Source organism: Drosophila bipectinata, chromosome XL, assembly GCF_030179905.1.
Source record: "Drosophila bipectinata strain 14024-0381.07 chromosome XL, DbipHiC1v2, whole genome shotgun sequence".
Classification (NCBI taxonomy): Eukaryota; Metazoa; Arthropoda; class Insecta; order Diptera; family Drosophilidae; genus Drosophila; species Drosophila bipectinata.
In genome coordinates, this window is record NC_091734.1 from 243,157 (window position 1) to 264,503 (window position 21,347).

Genomic DNA, 21,347 nt, shown 5'->3' on the forward strand with positions numbered 1-21,347 from the left:
GGTTTCGTGTCCATGAAGTCGTTCCGCACCTCCACCCAGAGCGTGTCCAAGCGCTCCTCGGACTACAGCGTGCAGTCCTCCACCAAGTCCTCGAGCAGCAACTCGGAGATCGCCTTCAGCATCAGCGAGTCGGGGGCGACCAGCAGCTCCGCCGCACTTCCAGCACTGCTGGGGGACTTCCAGCAGCGCTGCACCACCACCACCAGCTCCACGAGCACCAGCACCAGCACCGGCTACAGCAGCAGCGAAGTGGAGCAGACGCTGTCCTCCTCGCTGGGCATATTGCGGGGATCCCCGCCAGAAGCGGCGCCGGCCCTGCCGCCCAAGACCGGGCCGCGGCTAACGCGACACGAGTCGGCCGGGGACGAGGCGGACGAGGGGGGCTGGGCGAGCCACCGGAGCAGCCAGTCGGAGCTGGCGGAGCTGCGGCACATGCAGCACCTCAACCACCAGGCCCAGCTGCAGCAGTGGCACTCGAAGCACCACAGCCTCATCGGCAGCAGCTGCTACGCGTTCGACAAGCGCAACCTCGAGGAGCCGCCCCCGCTGCCCATGAAGAAGAAGCACAGTAAGTCGGATTTCTCTCAGTGCACATTTACTTACATCGTCTCCTTTTTTCCTTCTTCTTTTTTTTTTCCATGTGAAAATGTTTACATTTTTATTTCCTGTGCATCCTTAATGTTGTGTCTTGGATCCATGATTGTTGTGATTTCTTTGGTTTTTTTTTCACCGCCAGAGCGGTAATGTTTTTTATTTTTTAGAAAAGCTATAGTGTATTATAATTAAGAACCGCATTTCACACAAACATCAGGGGACTTTTAGATTCTTTTGTGAATTTTAACTTCGATTTTGATCATTTTGGTAGAAAAACAGACACCATTCCATTGACACGAATCAGTCAAAACCACCGCATCCGCCAGTCAGGCTCCTCTTGAGCCCCTAGAGAGGGGAGAGGGGCGGGGAGAGGGTTTCTGTGTTTGTGTTTCTTAAAAAGACTTTATAGATTTTATTTATAGCACATACTCGCATTATCGCAAACCCTTTAGCAATTTATCAAACAAGAAGCAAGTCTGCCACATTGTTGTACGCAAGAGTCTAACCCATCTAAATTATCGTTCCAACCAACATCTAGTGTTTCAAAGTGTGGCCTTCTCGGGTAAGTCTTCCAGCGGACCAGCACCAACCATCCACGTAGACTACTTCCAAACACCATCGCGCTAAACCTTTCCAAACCCAAAGCCAGAAAACCAAAAGCTACAAAAACAGAAACTTTAAATGCTCTTTTTTGGATACTTTTCTAAGAAAGTTTAACAGTGGGAGGGATATTTTAGATGGAAAGGGTTTTAAGGAGGTAGTTCTCAGACCTAGTCAGTCTTGGTCTCAGTATCATATGCCTATTAGCTTCAAAGATGGGAAGTAGTTGGGAACTAGAATTAAATCCTTCCTCTATATGCCAGAGAACTATGTTTAGAACAAGTGGAACCCGTTTAAGAGCGATCGGTAGAGCGGTTCCTCAGTTACAACGATCACCGAACCTGAAAGCATGCTTTTTAGGACTATTCTCTAGTTAGTACTAGCATTTCCAACTCTGCAGAGTAGTTAGACCCTCTATTCACCACAGAATAATGACTAGAAGAAGTGGTATGAATTTCAGAGCTATAGGTAGAGCGGTTCCCCAGTTATAGCCCAGTTCAGGGCCATTTCCAGTCAGTACTGGCATTTAAAAGTCGATATCTCGAAGAAAGGTGGTCCGATTTGTCTGAAACTCGCAGGGAACTCTACAGAAGGGCTATAGTTTTAGGAAATGTTAACAAAATAATGGAACCCTTGCAAACTTAGAAAGAACTTAGTCAGAAATGCTAAAGAACCTGTATTAGTTTTAATGAATAAGCCACCGAGGCCAAGCTTTGAGGTATATTGAGTTTCTAGTCTGCAGTTCCTAGTTCTCGTATGTTGGTTTACAAAGAAAGTCTGGTTGGGATGTGGGACCTCAAGAGCATTTGGAGTTTTGTTTTTTTGCTTCGCTGCCGCTGCGCTGCCGCTGAGCTTTCCATCATTGGTTTCGCGTTGGTGCCCCAAAGCAGGGACCCTGCTGCACTCGCACTCGCAGTTGCCGTTGCAGTTGCAGTTGCAGTTATAGACCTAGATCTGTATACGGTTTTGTTTCTAGTTCTTGTTAAATTGTTGCTTCCATTACCAAGTTCCACCTAACCCACCTCCATCTGGTACATGTCCACCTGTGCTCCCACCTGTTGTGCTGTTGCGCCTCCTCATCCCGCTCCGCACCCGCACCCGCACCGTTCCAAGCTGTTTTTCCAAGTTTTCCTTAACTGTTTGTTGTGATGCGATCCCTTGATGTAGCCCAAGTGAGACAGAGAGAGTCAGAGAGAGTGTGAGAAAGAGAGAGAGACCCGTAGACCAGGCCCAGAGCCAGAGCCAAAGCGGAAGCCACGGCCCGGTGGTCAAGTCAGTCCGGGAGAAGCTCACAAGCGCCAAGGATCGTTCGTTCGTTCGTTCCGGCTTAGTTTGGTTTTCAATTAAATGCTACTTTGTTTCCTTAATTTTAAAAATTATCTAAAAACAAACTAACACTGTGTTTCGTCCATCCCCAATCCAGTTCTGGCCTACATGGAGATCTGCTCGGCATCCACGCGCTCCATCGAGCAGCACCGCCACACAGTCCACGCCTACAACATCAGTCGGAACATCACCCACAGCCAGACCATGAAGTGAGCCCCAATCCTAAAAGATTTAGCATCTTAATCTTAATCTTAAAAATTGCAGCATCATGCCGATGAGCAAGGAACTGTCGCCGGAACTGGAGACACCGCCCGCCCTGCCGCCGAAGAACTACAAGCAGCGCAAGACCACCTCGCTGCAGCCCTTCGTGGTAACCACCACCCCGCCGCCCAGTCCCAAGCCCCTGCTGGCCGAGAACGGCTCCACCGGCTCGGGCGGCGGGAGGCCGGATAGCCGCATGGCCACCGTCTGCGAGGAACTGGCCCCCGAGGAGGCGCCCGGCGCTCATCCCAGTCCGGTGCTGGACAGCAACGAGAACGTCAGCAGCGCCGGCGGCTCCACCTTCTACTCCCACCAGCTGCCCAGCGAGGACGCTGCCGCGACAGCGTGTGGCGGCGAAGTGGACAACGCTGGCCAGCCGATCAACTCGCTCCAGCTGCTGGACGAGGACCTGCCACAGCGCGCGGCAGTCCCCGATCCGGAGGCCCAGAAGGCCCAGGGCCCAGTGGAAGAAGAAGAGGAGGAGGATGACGAGGAGGAGCCCGAGGAGATGCTCATCAACATGCTGGAGGAGGTCGACATCACACGCTACCTGATACTCAAGAGGAAGGAGGAGGACGGGCCGGAGGTGAAGGGCGGCTACATCGACGCCCTCATCGTCCACGCCAGCCGCGTCCAGAAGGTCGCCGACAATGGTAGGCATCAGCAGAAGGCCAAGAAGAAGGAAGCCCCTGTCCAACCTGGCAAGCATTTAATACCCCCCACCCACTCCCAATCCAAATCCCCGACTAACAAATCCAAACCCAAAACCAAACCCAATCCTAGTCACTTTCGCTCTCATCTAAAAAATACCTCTGTTGTCTCCGTCTCTGTATTCCATCACTGCCCCTCGATCGTGCGCAACGCAGCGTTCAGCGAGGCCTTCATCACCACCTTCCGCACCTTCATCCAGCCGATCGACGTGATCGAGAAGCTGACCCATCGCTACACATACTTCTTCTGCCAAGTCCAGGACAACAAGCAGAAGGCCGCCAAGGAGACCTTCTCGCTGCTGGTGCGCGTCGTCAACGACCTAACGTGAGTACATCAACGACCATCCTCTCCTGCCCCTTGGCTAATCCCCGGTCCTCTTCCAGGTCGACGGACCTCACCAGCCAGCTGCTCAGCCTGCTGGTGGAGTTTGTCTATCAGCTGGTCTGCTCCGGGCAGCTGTACCTGGCCAAGCTGCTGCGCAACAAGTTCGTGGAGAAGGTCACCCTCTACAAGGAGCCCAAGGTGTACGGGTTCATGGGCGAGCTGGACTACGGTGGCGGGGGTGTGGGCGGCGTCGGCGGGGCGGGCGGGACTGGAGGCGTGTCCGGTAACGGGGCCGGCCAGCCCAGTCTCCTGGACCTGAAGTCGCTGGAAATAGCCGAGCAGATGACCCTGCTGGACGCCGAGCTGTTCCAGAAGATCGAGATACCCGAAGTATTACTATTTGCCAAAGATCAGTGCGAGGAGAAGTCGCCGAACCTGAACAAGTTCACCGAGCACTTCAACAAGATGTCCTTCTGGGCGCGCTCCAAGATCCTGCGCCTGCAGGACGCCAAGGAGCGCGAGAAGCACGTGAACAAGTTCATCAAGATCATGAAGCATCTGCGCAAGATGAACAACTACAATTCGTATCTGGCCCTGCTCTCGGCCCTGGACTCGGGACCCATAAGAAGGTAAGGCCTGGGGATCGAGTATCCTTTCAATAGAACCTGTAACGCGAGCACTTCCGTCCACAGATTGGAGTGGCAGAAAGGCATTACGGAGGAGGTGCGCTCCTTCTGCACCCTCATCGACTCCAGCTCCAGCTTCCGGGCCTACCGCCAGGCCCTGGCGGAGACTAACCCTCCCTGTATACCCTATATGTGAGTCGCTAGCTTGAGAGTGCCCTGAATCTGTGGATAACTTTGTGTTTTTCAGTGGCCTGGTCCTGCAGGATCTGACGTTTGTGCATGTGGGCAACCAGGACTACCTGTCCAAGGGCGTCATCAACTTTTCCAAGCGCTGGCAGCAGTACAATATTATTGTAAACATGAAACGTTTTAAGAAATGGTTAGACACTCGTGTCTTTTATCCTTTGGAATACCTAATATCTCTGATCTCTGATCTCGTAGTGCCTATCCATTTCGACGCAACGAGCGCATCATACGCTTCTTCGACAACTTCAAGGACTTCATGGGCGAGGAGGAGATGTGGCAGGTGTCCGAGAAGATCAAGCCACGCGGCCGCCGCCCGGTCAACTATTAGTCTTCAGCAGCAGAACACCAACCCTATACATATATACCTATATCTGCGTACGTGATGGGAACTACACGGAGAGAAACGGAGGTGGCACCATCGTCAAAAAGATACAAACTATTCTATTGGGTCTGAGCTACTCTCTGTCTATATATATATATTTATAAATATATTTATATACACACATTATGAATAATATATAGCTATAGTTACCAAACCGATACCGGGTCAGAGATATATATACTTATATACATCATAACTAAAAGATATACACCGATTCAGTAGCCGCGTACAAAACTAAGAGGAAAATATTTAAAGAAAAACGAAACGAAAAAGCCGAGAGCAGTTCTCTAGTAGTCGAACTATTAAGTAAGCTCTGTGACGACCTCAGCCAACTCCCCACCAACTGATCGAGAGTCCCTATCTACAATAAGCCGCGAGAATCCCCGAGAGATCGGTCCTTTGTTTTCTAAAATCCTGAAATCTCTTATACAGACACGAACACAACGAATTTTTGGGACGACCAGAGAGAACACACACTGTACGTTTTAAATAGAGGCCAACAAACCAAACTTGAAAACAAAAAATGTGTTAACTATTTAATTATGAAAAGCGATCTGAATCGCAGACTACGAAGCGACGAAACCCCTGGGCAGAGGCACCAAACCCAATCCAAACCAAGCACGCCGCGAATTTTATGCAATCCTCTAGAGAAACCAAAAACTAAACGAGCATTCTAGAACCCCTCTTCTATGTGTTAGAAAGGATATATATTATTGATTCTGAAGAACGGGGGAGGTGTCGGACGGCGGTGTCGATCAATCAATCAAATCAATCAAAAAAGAAAGAACCTTCATTTCGCAACTCAATTAACGAAACGACTTTTAAAGTTAAAAACAAAAACCTAAAAAAAAAAACATGGGAGATTACCTAAATTCAATTTGCTTTTAAATGTACGACTAACATTAACTACAAAATATATATACATATATATTTACGGATAGGCAAATCGATATACATATACAAATCGATATGCGATGGGGGAAGGATAAAAGGATACCTTGCAAAAAAATAAATAAAACTAAAGCTCCGTATAAAGTGTAAACTAGATAAGCCTTGAGGTTATATGTGTGGGACGCATCGATTGTTGGCCGGTGATCGCGACCTTCTGAAGGTTTCGATTATTCCGATAACGATAGTGTAGATCCTGTAGTCCCACAGCCGTATAGATGTTATAGGCGTATGTGTGTCTAACCTTGATGCATTCGTTGTCATCTGTCCTCTGTCGATCCACCCAGAGTACACTCTGAGATTCTACTTTATTTCGATCAGATTGCGATGACCGACTTTCGAATGTACTCTGCTACAGTATAAATACACTTGGAGAAATAGAGGTTACATATACACCAAACACAGATACACACACACAGCTACAGAACACGCACATAGGAAACAAGACTGTCTTTTAGGATATATATGTAGTTGTATTTCATTTATCTAATCGAGCTACATATTGTATGTACTGCTTATATAGAAATTGTTATAACGGGAACTTGAACTTGAACACACACACACACACAGAAACACATACACTGAAACCGATCCATCAGTATAACGGTTAAAAATATATATATTTATAATACGATAATTATAAAAAAAACAGTAAACGGTTCGGAATCAAGTATAAAGTAGAAAAAGCGTATAGACATACTCCGATATATCCGATATCTCTGATTTAGTCATTGCTTTGTATGTGCCTATTATCGATTTTTGATGTATGTATATTGTATTTCAACATCATTTTTAAAATTAAAATCTACATTTTACTACCTACGACGTGTATGTAATGTAAAACTAAACTAAAATATATATAAATAATATATATATATATATATATATGAAAGCCAAGAAACAGAAGATATTATTACAAAAAAAAAAACAAAAACAAAAAATATGTTTACTAAGCTAACAAACCTAAGGATAACAACTTACTCGTTTTTTTTTTGATTACCTATTATTAATTATTATTATTGTGTCTATCCCGTTTATTAAATTAAAAAAAGTCTTTTGTACATGTATGTATGTTTAAACTTAACTGATTAGTTTGTATGTCATCACGTGTAATTGTATTTTCGTTTCATTTCCCTCCCCTCCTGAAAAACAACAAAAATTAGAGCAAATTTTCAATTGTAAATGTATTTGTAACTAAATGTTATGCGTGTATTCGTAAGAAGAATGAAAAATAGCTACACAATCAATGTATTTTTCCTTTAAATTGCAAAATGTCTTTTTAATTCGCGGGAAGGGTGTTGAAACGAAGTCTCGTGATTTCAAACTGCGCGCCTTGTACCCTGTGGTGAGTTTGATCCAGTGTGACCACCCCGAGAAGATATTCCCCACGATCGATAGGCGATAAAATACCAAAACTAAATTCGATTACTCGTGTTGTTGGTAAGTATCGAAATCGGTGTTTCGATATAAATCTACATTTTCGACATCCCCACCAGCGACAGACGTAGTCGTTCGAAAATAAGAAGCGGACTAACATACCAATATTAAACACGAAAACATGCCCAAATAAAAGCCTACGCCGGGAAAAGCGAAATACGAGTGTTTTTTGCAATTATTTATAAATATTAAAGAAAAAAGTAGCCCGCGATCGGTTGGTAATTTTCAATAAAAGTGCGCTCTTTCCTTGCAATTGGAAGCTTTTCGCCGTCGCGGTTTTTGTTTGGTTTCCTTTAGCTTTTTTGTATTTATTTTGAATTTTTTTTTTGATTGTCGACTCCAGTCAAGTGCCAATTTGAAGTCTAACGAGTATGTAAAAAAGGAATATTTAAAAAAAAGAGTGAAAAAACCAGTTAAAAAAGTGATATGTTTTGGGAAATATACAAAAATGTTGACACACTTTAAAATCAAGTGATTTATATAGTATATGTATATGTTTTTGTCTGATTTTGGCTTATCCGCAGTTTTAAAAATATAAACATCGGTTCTAAATTAAGGAGAGATAAGGAAAGCAACAAAAAAGTATAATATTATATATATTTGAATCTCCTATTCCAGACAGACTTGAACAAATTCAAGTTCAAAAACCACCAAGTGGCTTTTTCTTTCTTAAGAATTTATGTTTTTTATTTTAAAATTTAAATAAGATTATTTATGAAGAAGGTTCAAGTCAAAATAGGTCCATGTTCTAAAGAATTCTTCCTAGGAATTCTTATTTATTTGATTATTTTTTTACTTTTTCCCTAAAATATTTATTAGTTTCTTCCAAGAATCTCAAATTCTTCAGACATTGGTCTTAAAAATTATATAATTATATATTTTCATTCATGAATCATCTGGAAATATGCATTAGCTTGCAATCTACACTCATTTTGAGATGATTTCCTGCCACAATCCCCATGAATAATGCATTATTATTCAGTTTTTTCCTAAAAAATAATTTAAAATATTAAAAATGAGTAATATTCTGCAAGTTAGAGCATTCGGTGAACCACCTAACCCCTCCAGTACCTGCTCTTTGGGGTTTTGGCGCGCTCGAAAGGCGTGAAAGTCATTGTCTTGAACGTTTGATTGCCAGATCGGAGTTGGAGAGGCTCCTGGTGGGGCAACTAAATGGGGACTGGGAGCCTGGACCTCTGGCGGCAACTGGTTAACACCGAAATGGAGTGGAGTAGCATGTAGTAGGGTATACAACATGGTTAGCATGCAACAAATGGAATGGTGGCTGTGCTTTTCTGTGCAAAACTCCTTCACTTTACTCCACTCCACAGTCTCCACTACAGCCTCCACCTACAGCACGACTCCACCTCCATCTCCACCTCCATCTCCAGTTCCAACTCCATCTCCATCTCCAGCTCCACTCGAGTCGACTTGACTTTGCTTTCCTCTTGAGAAGACACACAAACATATGCAGGTTATATAGACACACGATCGCATCATCAGAATCGGAATTCTCTGAGACTCTCCAGTAGCTTCTGCTTCTTCCTCCTCCTCCTTCTCTTCTTCTTCTTCTTCTGCACGTCCGTCCGTCTTGGCCAGCCTGCGTGTCTCGCGCTCCTCCTCCTCCTCCGCCTCCGTCTCCATCTTCCTCCTCGTTCTCTTCCTTTTTGGAGGCCCACTTGAGCCCACTTGGAGACAGGCGTTGTTATCCGCCTGTTGTCTGTCCCGCCACAGCCCCCACTCCTGGCTCCCGGCTCTTGCCCCTGCCACATACCCTACTCCTGCCCCTGCCCCAACCCCTGTCCCTGCCACTCGATTGGTGATCGTTATCATTAGTAGGAGTAGCAGCAAGGATTAATGCTTGCCACTGTCTCTAAGGCTACACCGACTAGAGGAATACCCTACATGGTACCCTACAACCTGTCTCTCCCATCGAGAGTAGCGCACTCCCAAGTCGACCTGGTCTCACCTGGTCATTCATTTATTTGCCGAAGGTGTTTTTGTTGGTGTTTCACACAGCCTCTTTTTTACGACAAGGTGTGTGTGTGTGTGTGTGTGTGTTGGTCAAGGTGTGCTGGTGTGTGTGTGTTGTTTCATTAAGCAAACAGAGGCTGCAAGTGCCGTGGAGTGAAGTAGTTGTTGCTGTTGGACATCATTTAAATCGGTAGCTCCTACCTCTTGATTGAGTGAGTACCTGTGTGTAAAGGTGTCCAAGGTGTGTATGTATATGTGTGTGTGTGTACAAAGGTGTTTCCAACTAGCCATGTGTGCGTGTGTCCACTTGAAATCCTTTTAGTCGATGACTTCTTCTCCTTGAGACAACAATTTGTTTGTGTATACCCCCCCTTTGTCATGTGTGTTGTTTGTTGATGGGTGTGTGAGTGTGCGATTTCCAGCACTTGATGCTGTCACTCCCCCCTCTTACACTGTACAAAATTTATTCAAATCTTTTTATGGTTTTACTTATTGGCGTAATTGAGGCTTTTCTTCGTTTATTTTAGGAGCTTTAAATTCAAAACATACTGCTTTTTAAGTAGATTTTGATTACAATTTTATTTCCTATTTATTTTATTTAAATCCTATAATTGTGGAGGAAATTTCATAGATAAAAAATCATGCTTTTCCACCCTTTTTAATGAATTTAGTTATGAAAGGTATCATATATTTTCAATGGATTATGATAATAATCCCTGATCCAAACCCGGATTTTCCACCTGATGTTAGGAACTTAAAAATGTATTATTTTTTGTTTAATTTATAACCTGAATATAAACATGTGCATCTTAAAGAAATATTGTACAAAATTAACCTTCCATTTTTTGGTATTTCTTTCACAAAATTCCACACAAAAGTAAGGAATCATTAACCTAAAAACGTATAGATTTTTTATAATACCTAATTTTCCAATAGATTTTATTAAATTTTCAATATAAAACAATAAATAATATTTTACCTTATCTATCTTACCTAATAATATTAGGTAATTACCAACCTCTTAATATTTATTTAATTTACTTCTTCTGGACTTGCTCTAAAATATACTTACTTCTATTATTAATTATTATTATTATTATGGTATTATGTCCCCAAAAGTAGAAGGATTTTTTTCGGGTGCATCTTTTGTGTCTCCCAGTGTCCAGGTCCCAGAGACACACTCGGCTTCTTGTTCTCGCTGGTGTTGTGTGTATGTTTTTTATTATTTCTTTTTTTACAAGTATATATCTCTCCGATTTTGTTCCTCGTCCACCACGTCTCCCGGCCCTCGGCCCTCGGCGGAGGCTTCTTTATTTTCTTGGTAATAAGGTGTGAGAAAGGCAATAATCGTAAAGAGCTAACAAATTGTTGTTGCCTGTTTGTTGCCGTTGTTCCAACTTCTTTGATTGCTGCTGCAGCTACTGCAGCTACTGCAGCTCCCCCCCCCCCGCCCCAGACCCAGGCCCAGCCAAGACCAGGTCCCCCCACCCGGGCACCAGCTCCGTCTCCTGGCTTCACACTAAAATGTTAATCTGTCCCTTCTCCCTCCGCCGTCCCAACTTGGAGGCAATTATACAGATACCACATACAGGAGAGGCACAAGGATCCCCATTAACGATCCCCTATGGCTTCATCTTCATTCCTCCGACCCGATATGGGCTTCTCACGGTAGTACCTGTCTCCTCCTGGATGTTAGTACCTGTATTTTGCGACACTTTTCATTACACCTGGCATCCCTCATCGAAAGCCCAACTTTTGATTGGAAATTCCGCATCGTAGCTGCGGTGGGGACTGACCCTGGTGGGACTCTGACGACTTCATTGCCACTATCTCTGACGATTCGGGTGTATCATGTGCCCGGCTTATCACCATTAATTAGCATCGAAATCGGGCATCGAGTAAAAATAATTTCAAAACAAATCGAATGTGCCGGGCTCGTAGAGAAATTGGGGTTTGGGATCATGATCCCGATTTTGATTCCGATCTCGTGCGCTATGCTCAAGCCTCGGGGAGTATTGCGTTGTGTTTCAGAGTCCACCAGCACTTCCGCCTCCAATGACCTGGTGGGGGCTGGCTCAATTATGCATCGGATATACGTGGGTGTCTCCTCAATTAGTCCACTTGAAGATGCAGCTTCCCAGCTTCTCAGAGCTCTACCCCTCTCTTTCTAGCTCTCTTTTGAAATCTTGAAGAGTCTTTGGAGAATTATAATATCCATTAGATGGTATGATTAAAGAAACTCCTCAAAAAAGCCAGAGGAAAAGCCTCCCAACTGTCATCACTGCTAGTCCCCTGATCGAGCCCCTGTCCGCTGGATCGCCCTTTCCTCTGTCTGCTGTCCGTTGTCCGCGTGTCCGTTTGTCCGCTGTCCACTGTCCGTTCACTTGTTCGTCGTGTTAAACGTCTGGCTTCTGGCTGTCCAGTCTGCCGTGTAACAAGGTTGGCTGGCTGGCTGGCTAAGATCTCGGATGGGCCCGGTCCGCTGCCCTCGTTGACTTGGGTAACTTCACACCAGGCAAAGTGCTAACGACTTTGTACCTGCTCTCGGCCCCTGGCCCTTCCTTATATTTTTTTATGTTTCTCATATATATATATATATTGTATATATATATATTGTTTTTTCCTGATCACTCTTTACCGCTTCAATCTGACTGGAATCGGAGGGGTTGCCTCGGAATGGGGACACTTCAATTTGTGGCCGGGCATCATTGCTTTTCGTTAATGCTTTATATACACTATACTATATAAAATATATATAGTTATATAGTATACAATATGAGGCAGGGGAAGCAGGAAAAAGACGTTCAAGTGATAAATGGCTTTTAGCAAAATTGCAGGCAGCTTAATCCAGATATTCAATGGATATACAAGTTCCCTATAAAGAGGTTGTCTATATTTCCTATCCCACTTCCCCATATATAGCTTGTTTATAAAAGACTGAAAGACGATTCTCCGAAAGCCAAAGCCCAGGGTAAACCCCCCTAATATCCGCTGGCAAATATAGATAATGCCATCGATTTCGCAGCGAAATCGAAACGCAAATAGATCGGCGAGTATCTGCAAATATTGCTGGAAGATAAACAAACGATCTCGATCGGGAGTCAGTAGTCGGATATTGGATTTCGATCTCCTCCTCGTGGGGGATTCTATTTATTTGATTTTCTATCCAGACCTTTCGGCTTATGGAACCCATTTGTTTGCCTTTCGCCACAGCACCGGGGAAATATGACACAGCAGAGCTTCGGTTGCCTGGTAAAGTGGTTCTATCTGGTGCTGATCGTGCACACGCTCCTCTGCATCGGCCAACTGGAGTGTCGTCAGTCGCAACACAATCGCAATCACAACAACAACAACAACAATAACAACAGACGATCCGGCGGAGATTCATCCAGTTCGGAGGAGCAGCATGGCAATACCAGCGACGGATTGGACAACAACTTCACGGACAACGACAGCGGCGGAGTGCCCCATCGCCAGAGGAATCAGCGAAAGAAGCAACAGGGCGGCGGTGGAGGGGGCGGGGGAGGTGGCGGTGGGGATCGGAACGGGGGCAACCACCGTCACAGCCGCCCCGAGGAGAACGGCGTCTCCTTGTGGATTAACGAGCAGCAACTCAAGATGCTAACTGGTAAGTATGGTAATTGTTTCATCATGGAATTAATCAAAAAGCATGCTTTTACAACGATCTATTATGTAAAATCACATAAAAGCATGCTTTTGAGAGTATAGATCATGGCTTAGATCGGTCCATGCTTTTAGAATGTCATAACCTTGTTCATGACGAAAAAAGCATGCTTTTCAATTCAAAATAACAAAAAAACCTCAAAAAAGCATGCTTTCATACTTCAAAACATGCTTGAGATTCTAAATTTTATGCTTTTTGAATGAAAAATGTTTTAATGAAGCATAAAAAGCATGCTTTTAGAATGACCTAGTATGTAAAATGACACAAAAGCATGCTTTTGGGAGTTTGGATCATGGCTAAGATCCAGAAAACATTTTAAATTATATCGATCCATGCTTTAAGAACATCATAACCTTGTTAATGATGAAAAAAGCATGCTTTTCAGATAAAAATAACAAAAAAGCATGCTTTTTCATAGACAAAATACAACTAAATCAAAATAAAAACTTATACCAAGATAGTAGGTAATCTTTATGAAAAAAGCACGCTTTTAAGTAAGGGAGATCAAAAAAGCATGCTTATTGGAAAAAATATCATAAATCTTGACAAGTATATAAAAATATAAAGATCTATTAATGTATCTACTTATCTATTTGTTGATCAAATCAAAAAAAGCATGCTTTTTAGCAACGCATACACAAAAAAGCATGCTTTTTAGAAAAGCATACCCAAAAAATGCTTTAAATCGTATTATACGAAGATGATAATGATAATAATGATGTAATTATTTGAATTGTTATCTTTTTTTTATGAAAAACCTCCAATTCCAGCGATGTACTTCCCGCAAGGCTACTCCGAACGCCTGTACGCCATCGACAATGGACGGGTGACGAACGATTTGCGGGACACGACGCTGTACAACTTCCTGGTGATTCCATCGGAGGTGAACTACGTGAACTTTACGTGGAAGTCGGGCCGACGGAAGTACTTCTACGACTTCGATCGCCTCCAGACGATGGACGACAGCATCCTGAAGGCACCGACACTATCGATACGGAAGAGCGGAAGGATACCGCAGGAGCAGAAGAGTAAGTAGTTAAACGACTCAGTGGCACATTGGTGGCGCCGCTCCGTCTGTCTGAGCCTCATTATCCCAGATAGATTTTAGCATCTTCCTGCCCTGCACCGGCAACAGCTCCGGCACCGCGTCCTTCAACGTGGGCCTCAAGATCCAGACGCGCCACAACAAGTCGCTCTCGGGCACACCCATCCGCCTCAACTTCAAAAAGGAATGCGCCCACAGAGGTGTGTATGATATAGACGCTTCCAACCCTACTTCACTAACAACTTTGCAAGGTAGTGTATATGAAACAAAGCAATCAAGCAATGCTTTTATCCTAGTCTAGTACATTTAGTATCCGCATGTTGTGCGCCCAGCCTCCCTTGTCTCTCTCCCTTCATGCATGTTCTTCCACATCTGCAATACCTACACTTCGTATCCCCAAAGAATCCTTACATGTCCTTTATGTCGCTTTTTGTATCTGTGCTTCGTTTTGTGCGTGTGTGTGTCTGGTCTGGTGTGTGCTGATGTGTGCTTCTGCGTTGATGATGTGATGAACCCGTGAACTAAACTAAAAAAACTTAAGCTCCCGATCCAGAATGCAGCTTGAAGTGCGGCAAGAACGGCTACTGCAACGACAAGCACATCTGCAAGTGCAACGTCGGCTACACGGGTCAGTATTGCGAGACGGCGTTCTGTTTTCCACAATGCCTCAACGGTGGCAACTGCACGGCTCCGTCCGTCTGCACCTGTCCGGACGGCTACCAGGGCACCCAGTGCGAAGGTGGTAAGTACATACGACACATCCTTAGTTCTAAAAACACTCAACGATCTTTAATGCTTAAGGGGAAACGGATAGGCACGGGTAATTTGATGTAGTATATATATACAGATGATGACTCCCTGGTGGGAGCTCCTTAACTAGATCTTCTTCGATATGGCTATGGCCGTCTTGCAGCCAAACTTGATGACCTCGGTCATGGCCTGGTAGAACGGCGCCTGTTCCGCACCATGATCGATGCCCGTATCGTGGTGTTCTTGCTCCTCATCCCTGAACTTTGTAATGGTCTCCAGTAGTTCCTGAAATAGGGACATGTATTTAACCAAAAAGGACAGAATAACAAGGACTACCTTGTCTGGGTTGGGTGACTCCATGATCTGGCGCAACTGGTCGTTGTAGTGCTCCACGATCACTGTCTCCACGGCCACCGTACAGGCCATAGCCGCCTTCTCGCCCATAAGAGCCGTTCCGGCGCCCAACACAAATCCGGCCACGTTCCACAGCGGCGTCATGATCGTGGGTCGGACGCGGTGCTGCTGGATAAGCTGCTCGAACTGGCGGCGGTGCTCCTTCTCCTGCTCCCACATATGGCCGATGGTCTTGCCCATGGGTCCGTTGCCCAGGACTGCCATCTGCCCAGCATAGATGCGATCGGCGCCCAGTTCGCCGGCATGATCCACACGTATGATCTCGTCGGTCAGGGCCGTTGGACGAGGACGCAGCGATTGCGGTCGTGTGGCGAGAGCTCTACACTCTCCGGAACCTGTTCCTGGTGCTGCTGCGGAGCTGAGGTAGCGCCGGGAGGCCAGATGGGTTTCGGGCCTGGCCAGGATTCCTCTCAGCATGCTGGCTGTAAGACAAATGGACACATTTTTAGTTGGGAACACATTAGAGCTACTATTTAAGTTGTTAACTATGTGGTGATCCCTGCCTTTAGTCTAAGATAGTTTCCCTATTGATTGGTATTCTAATTTAAACTTGAACCCCCAGGTATTTGCAAGGAGAAGTGCCTGAATGGCGGCAAGTGCATACAAAAGGACAAGTGCCAGTGCTCCAAGGGCTACTATGGCCTGCACTGCGAGTACTGTGAGTAGATGGCTGTCCTCTCAAAGGGAATGCTTTTAAATGAATCTTGTCCCATAGCCAAGTGCGTGATTCCCTGCATGAACTCCGGAAGGTGCATTGGCAACAATCTGTGCCGCTGTCCGAGTGGATTCAATGGCAATCACTGCGAGATCGGACGCCAGCAGCGTTCCATTTGCAAGTGCCGGAATGGAACCTGTGTCAGTCACAGGCGCTGCGTATGTGATCCGGGCTTCTATGGACGCCACTGCAATGCGCGTAAGTTTCAGGATACGGGTCTATCCTTTCCACTTTAACCTTTTTTACTCCACAGGCAAGAGACGCCATGCCCGTCACTGAAAATGAGACACCTGGGGGACATGACATCGCATGTGCTATTGTAATATTCATTGCAACTTGAACTTCTGTCTATAAGAGAAAAAAAACACTTTTCACAACAAAAAATGAAACAAACAAACGGATGAAACAAAAATAATACTAATTGTGATACGAATTTTTGTGTAATTTAACATTTTTAAATAAAAACGAAATCTTAGAAGACTAAGGGGTTAAGCGTCCTCTTACATATGAGCTGTACTTACTCATTATCACGTAATCACCTTAAAATAATAATAATATCAATAAATAATAGTGGCTGGGAAGTATGTTTATTACGCCGCACACCAGGGCTAGATCAGCTGGCAACCAGGGATGCGAAACTATGTTATTAGAGATGAACAGTATTAGTTGGGCTTAGCTATCGACTATCGACAGATATTTATCGATTATGTTTTTTAATATTTATATTTCAACACACGAGTATTTATTTAATTACATAGAATTTGATTATTTTATTATTATTATATTCGTTGCTAAGGGTTACAAATACCCAATGGATAAGTTGGACCCGTAAATCTTGGGCAAACAGCTGACGATAGTTCGATAGCCGATAGTCAGCTGGAAAGAAATTTGAAAAACAAACTATAAGTTTTCTAAGCGGGCTTACGTGTATCTTAATTCCATTTCATCAAGATTATGTTTGTTTGCAACAAGCGTATATATGGGATCTATATAATTGGAAGATAACCCCAGTGGCAGCATCCGCCGCAGAAGGTATAAAACCTTGCTCCCCACACACGCCCCGGAACAGTTAATTGGGGATCGTTACTGCGAGTAGGGTCAATAAACTGGGCGTGAAAGTAACTCTGCCAATCAATTGCAGCTCTCCGAAGATACATACACAAAAGTTTGCAATCCCGTGACAAAATGTCAACGCAGCAGCAACAATTGGACTACATTGAGAGGTACTTGGTGTATGACATTTTCCAGTACTTCGGAAAGGATGCCGTGCTGGAGTCGCACAGTGTTGAGTGCTCCACGGGGCTCGATGGCTTCATGTCCGCCCTGTACACCGTTAAGCTGGAGCTGACGGTCGCCGATCGCCGGCAAGCGGAGGTGGTGCTGGTAAAGTTCATGAAGGGCGACGAGGCGTTCCGCAAGAGCAGCAACTCTTACATCCAGTTTGCCAACGAGATCTTCGGCTATGCCGAGATTCTGCCCGCCTACGAGCATGTCCTGCGTGAGAGTCATCTCTCCAGCGATGTGGTGACCAACTGGGTGCCGCGCTGTTACTTCGCCAAGTTCGGCCAGGTGGACAGTGAGTACTCCCAAGAAGTAGCGATCGGGGGAGGTAGCTCTTCTAACTACGTTGCTCTTTATAGAACTCTCAGCTGGTAACGAATCGGTGCTGGCTCTGAAACATCTCAAGGGCGATGGCTATGAGCTGGGCCCACGACTTATACTGCGCCGGGACCAGCTGGAGGCCATGGTGCGCCTGATTGGGCCGTTCCATGCCATGGGCTACGCCACCCGCATCCTGCAGCCGCAAGTGTACAACCGGCTGCGGCAGGGGATTGTGCCCATGCCGTTTGTTTCCCCCGATGGAAAGGGCGGCTTTGATGTCCTGTACCGTGTGGCCTTCGACCGATTCTTTGGGTTCTATGACCGCAAGAAGGAGGTACTGCTGCAGGGCACAGATCCAGGGCTGGGAGCTGCCATCGAACGTCTGCGTGAAAAGTACTTCGCACAACCCAACCAGCTGCTGGAGAAGATTCGCACCCAATCGTATGCCGACGATCAGCCGGATAGCTATTTCGCCACCATTCTGCATGGCGACTACAACCGCAACAATGTCCTCTTCCACTATGGAGCCGATGGCAAGGTGGACGACATCAAGGCCATTGATTTCCAGGAGCTGCGCTACAGCACCACAGCCATCGACTTGAGCTTCTTCATGTACATGAACACTCCGTCGGCCGAGAGGGAGGAGATCTACAGCGATCTGCTGGTGAAGTATCACAAGGGCATGATTGAGATGCTGGAACTCGTGCTGCAGCGCCACCAGGACGAGCTCACCGAGGCGAAGGTGCAGCAGCTGCTGGAGGAGTACAGTTTCGAGCGATTCCAGGCCCACTTCAAGCGATACGCTTTCTACGGCGTCCTCGTCTGCATGCACTTCATGCCCTGGTTGCTGGGCACCGAGGCTGATTGCGCTGAGCTATCTCGGCTCTTTGATACGGACATGCACAGCGCCGCCTTCCACCAGCTCTCCATTGATATAGCCGGTGACGTGGCCAACGAGGAGATCTTCAAAACGGTGCGACACGCCTACGAGCACGGCTACATGGACGAGATATAAATAGTAATCTCACAATCTTATCACCAGGCTACATACGTGGCTAACAAGCCACCTGTTTCACGCACTTTTCCAAAAAATTGTCTATTGTATCTGTTGCCTTCACGTTGATATTGCTGTATGGACTCCATATTTTAGAGAAAAAGCCCTGTGTGATCTAAAATAATGTTTTGCTGGAAATACATATAGCCTTTATAGATATTTTGACTCCAAAGTTCGTTTAACATTATCTGATTGTGTTTGCTATTATTTTGATTCCGATTACTGCTAATTATGCACCGTTATCGCTATAAATTATAGAGCCTACATAAAAAAGTCTTGATTTTTTAAGCATAATGATTAATTGGACATGACAAATCCCAGAAATGTCTAGAAACCTAGAATCCTAGAAATGTCCACAGTGATGGTTAATCTTGCAGTTTTCCCTATAGGGCCCACCGCGATGGCTGTATCTTCTCCAATTCTTGTCCGATTCTCAAGCGGAGTACCTTAAACGATTTGTGGATCGATTCTCCACCATTCTGCATCAAAATCCTGAGACAAAATATTTTTTAAATTTTTTGTCCAATTTTCCTGATGGGATCCCTGGAAATGGGGTTTTCCCCTATAGGGCCCACTGCCATGGCTATATCTTCTCCAATTCTTGCCCGATTCTCAAGCGGAGTGTTTTAAACGATTTGTGGATCGATTCTCCACCATTCTGCATCAAAATCCTGAGACTAAATATTTTTTCAATTTTTTGTCCATTTTTCCTGATGGGATCCCTGGAAATGGGGTTTTCCCTATAGGGCCCACCGCGATGGCTATATCTTCTCCAATTCTTGTCCGATTCTTAAGCGGAGTACCTTAAACGATTTGTGGATCGATTCTCCACCATTCTGCATCAAAATCCTGAGACAAAATATTTTTTAGATTTTTTCTCCATTTTTGTGATGGGATCCCTTGGAAATGGGGTTTTCCCCTATAGGGCCCACCGCGATGGCTATATCTTCTCCAATTCTTGTCCGATTCCCAAACAGAGTACCTTAAACGATTTGTGGATCGATTCTCCACCATTCTGCATCAAAATGCTGAGACAAAAATATTTTTTAGATTTTTTCTCCATTTTTGTGATGGGATCCCTTGAAAATGCAGTTTTCCCCTATAGGGCCCACCGCGATGCCTATATCTTCTCCAATTCTTGTCCGATTCTCAAGCGGAGTACCTTAAACGATTTGTGGATCGATTCTCCACCATTCTGCATCAAAATCCTGAGACAAAATATTTTTCAGATTTTTTCTCCATTTTTGTGATGGGATCCCTTGGAAATGGGGTTTTCCCCTATAGGGCCCACCGCGATGCCTATATCTTCTCCAATTCTTGTCCGATTCTCAAGCGGAGTACCTTAAACGATTTGTGGATCGATTCTCCACCATTCTGCATCAAAATCCTGAGACAAAATATTTTTCAGATTTTTTCTCCATTTTTGTGATGGGATCCCTTGGAAATGGGGTTTTCCCCTATGGGGTCCACAGTGATGGCTATATCTTTCCCAATTCTCATCCGATTCTCAAGCGGAGTACCTTAATCGATTTCTAGATCGATTTGCTACCATTCTGCATTAAAATCTCGTGACGAAATATTTTTTAGATTTTTTTCCCATTTATCGATGGGATCCCTTCAAAATGCGGTTTTCCACTATAGGGTCCACAGTGATGGCTATATCTTCCCCAATTCTCACCCGATTCTCAAGCGGAGTACCTTAAACGATTTGTGGATCGATTCTCCACCATTCTGCATCAAAATCCTGAGACAAAATATTTTTCAGATTTTTTCTCCATTTTTGTGATGGGATCCCTTGGAAATGGGGTTTTCCCCTATAGGGCCCACCGCGATGGCTATATCTTCTCCAATTCTTGTCCGATTCCCAAACAGAGTACCTTAAACGATTTGTGGATCGATTCTCCACCATTCTGCATCAAAATGCTGAGACAAAAATATTTTTTAGATTTTTTCTCCATTTTTGTGATGGGATCCCTTGAAAATGCAGTTTTCCCCTATAGGGCCCACCGCGATGCCTATATCTTCTCCAATTCTTGTCCGATTCTCAAGCGGAGTACCTTAAACGATTTGTGGATCGATTCTCCACCATTCTGCATCAAAATCCTGAGACAAAATATTTTTCAGATTTTTTCTCCATTTTTGTGATGGGATCCCTTGGAAATGGGGTTTTCCCCTATAGGGCCCACCGCGATGGCTATATCTTCTCCAATTCTTGTCCGATTCCCAAACAGAGTACCTTAAACGATTTGTGGATCGATTCTCCACCATTCTGCATCAAAATGCTGAGACAAAAATATTTTTTAGATTTTTTCTCCATTTTTGTGATGGGATCCCTTGAAAATGCAGTTTTCCCCTATAGGGCCCACCGCGATGCCTATATCTTCTCCAATTCTTGTCCGATTCTCAAGCGGAGTACCTTAAACGATTTGTGGATCGATTCTCCACCATTCTGCATCAAAATCCTGAGACAAAATATTTTTCAGATTTTTTCTCCATTTTTGTGATGGGATCCCTTGGAAATGGGGTTTTCCCCTATAGGGCCCACCGCGATGCCTATATCTTCTCCAATTCTTGTCCGATTCTCAAGCGGAGTACCTTAAACGATTTGTGGATCGATTCTCCACCATTCTGCATCAAAATCCTGAGACAAAAT

General features: G+C 44.9%; 4 protein-coding genes across 13 annotated transcripts in view; 3 read left to right on the forward strand and 1 right to left on the reverse strand.

Moving 5' to 3' along the window:
* C3G (C3G guanyl-nucleotide exchange factor) overlaps window positions 1-7,282 on the forward strand; it is a 28,631-nt gene extending 21,349 nt beyond the window's left edge. For all 5 annotated transcript variants that reach the window (XM_070281691.1, XM_070281687.1, XM_070281682.1 and 2 more), the window contains 8 exons: window positions 2-568; window positions 2,618-2,729; window positions 2,785-3,434; window positions 3,648-3,816; window positions 3,876-4,445; window positions 4,509-4,634; window positions 4,690-4,821; window positions 4,884-7,282. In XM_070281691.1, the coding sequence (XP_070137792.1) occupies window positions 2-568; window positions 2,618-2,729; window positions 2,785-3,434; window positions 3,648-3,816; window positions 3,876-4,445; window positions 4,509-4,634; window positions 4,690-4,821; window positions 4,884-5,016 (2,459 nt within the window). In that variant the 3' untranslated portion in view covers window positions 5,017-7,282. The remainder of the gene's footprint in view (window position 1; window positions 569-2,617; window positions 2,730-2,784; window positions 3,435-3,647; window positions 3,817-3,875; window positions 4,446-4,508; window positions 4,635-4,689; window positions 4,822-4,883) is intronic.
* Window positions 7,283-7,486: 204 nt separating this feature from the next.
* On the forward strand, window positions 7,487-16,518 carry shf (WNT inhibitory factor 1). 4 transcript variants are annotated; one of them, XM_017232699.3, is made up of 8 exons: window positions 7,487-7,824; window positions 12,643-13,057; window positions 13,885-14,142; window positions 14,216-14,359; window positions 14,701-14,901; window positions 15,886-15,981; window positions 16,039-16,236; window positions 16,292-16,518. In XM_017232699.3, exons 2-8 carry the CDS (start codon window positions 12,655-12,657, stop codon window positions 16,315-16,317), a joined length of 1,326 nt encoding a protein of 441 aa, XP_017088188.2. In that variant the 5' UTR covers window positions 7,487-7,824; window positions 12,643-12,654; the 3' UTR covers window positions 16,318-16,518. The 4 variants fall into 4 exon arrangements, with proteins under 4 accessions (XP_017088188.2, XP_017088189.2, XP_017088187.2 ...); XM_017232700.3 differs by having other exon boundaries at window positions 14,713-14,901; XM_017232698.3 differs by having other exon boundaries at window positions 7,488-7,824; window positions 14,216-14,410; window positions 14,713-14,901.
* On the reverse strand, window positions 14,923-16,692 carry Coq7 (ubiquinone biosynthesis protein COQ7, mitochondrial). 2 transcript variants are annotated; one of them, XM_017232704.3, is made up of 3 exons: window positions 16,578-16,692; window positions 15,246-15,745; window positions 14,923-15,194 (listed from the first exon to the last, which is right to left on the reverse strand). In XM_017232704.3, exons 2-3 carry the CDS (start codon window positions 15,738-15,740, stop codon window positions 15,036-15,038), a joined length of 654 nt encoding a protein of 217 aa, XP_017088193.1. In that variant the 5' UTR covers window positions 15,741-15,745; window positions 16,578-16,692; the 3' UTR covers window positions 14,923-15,035. The 2 variants fall into 2 exon arrangements, with proteins under 2 accessions (XP_017088193.1, XP_017088192.1); XM_017232703.3 differs by having other exon boundaries at window positions 16,560-16,690.
* A 220-nt stretch (window positions 16,693-16,912) lies between these two features.
* LOC108119492 (uncharacterized) lies at window positions 16,913-18,881 on the forward strand. Of its 2 annotated transcripts, XM_017232714.3 has the most exons (3): window positions 16,913-17,070; window positions 17,180-17,614; window positions 17,679-18,881. In XM_017232714.3, the coding sequence occupies exons 2-3, from the start codon at window positions 17,224-17,226 to the stop codon at window positions 18,653-18,655; spliced, it is 1,368 nt and encodes a 455-aa protein (XP_017088203.2). In that variant the 5' UTR covers window positions 16,913-17,070; window positions 17,180-17,223; the 3' UTR covers window positions 18,656-18,881. The 2 variants fall into 2 exon arrangements, with proteins under 2 accessions (XP_017088203.2, XP_017088202.2); XM_017232713.3 differs by having other exon boundaries at window positions 16,921-17,614.
* Window positions 18,882-21,347: the final 2,466 nt, after the last annotated feature.

Coding starts and splice junctions, on each gene's coding strand:
- LOC108119492 (XM_017232714.3), top strand. CDS start 17,224: ATGTCAACGCAGCAGCAACAATTGGACTACATTGAGAGGTACTTGGTG. Junction 17,615..17,678: donor CAAGTTCGGCCAGGTGGACA/GTGAGTACTCCC, acceptor TGCTCTTTATAG/AACTCTCAGCTGGTAACGAA.
- Coq7 (XM_017232703.3), bottom strand. Junction 15,195..15,245: donor AGTCACCCAACCCAGACAAG/GTAGTCCTTGTT, acceptor TCCCTATTTCAG/GAACTACTGGAGACCATTAC.
- shf (XM_017232696.3), top strand. CDS start 12,655: ATGACACAGCAGAGCTTCGGTTGCCTGGTAAAGTGGTTCTATCTGGTG. Junction 13,058..13,884: donor GCAACTCAAGATGCTAACTG/GTAAGTATGGTA, acceptor CTCCAATTCCAG/CGATGTACTTCCCGCAAGGC. Junction 16,237..16,291: donor TGGACGCCACTGCAATGCGC/GTAAGTTTCAGG, acceptor TTTACTCCACAG/GCAAGAGACGCCATGCCCGT.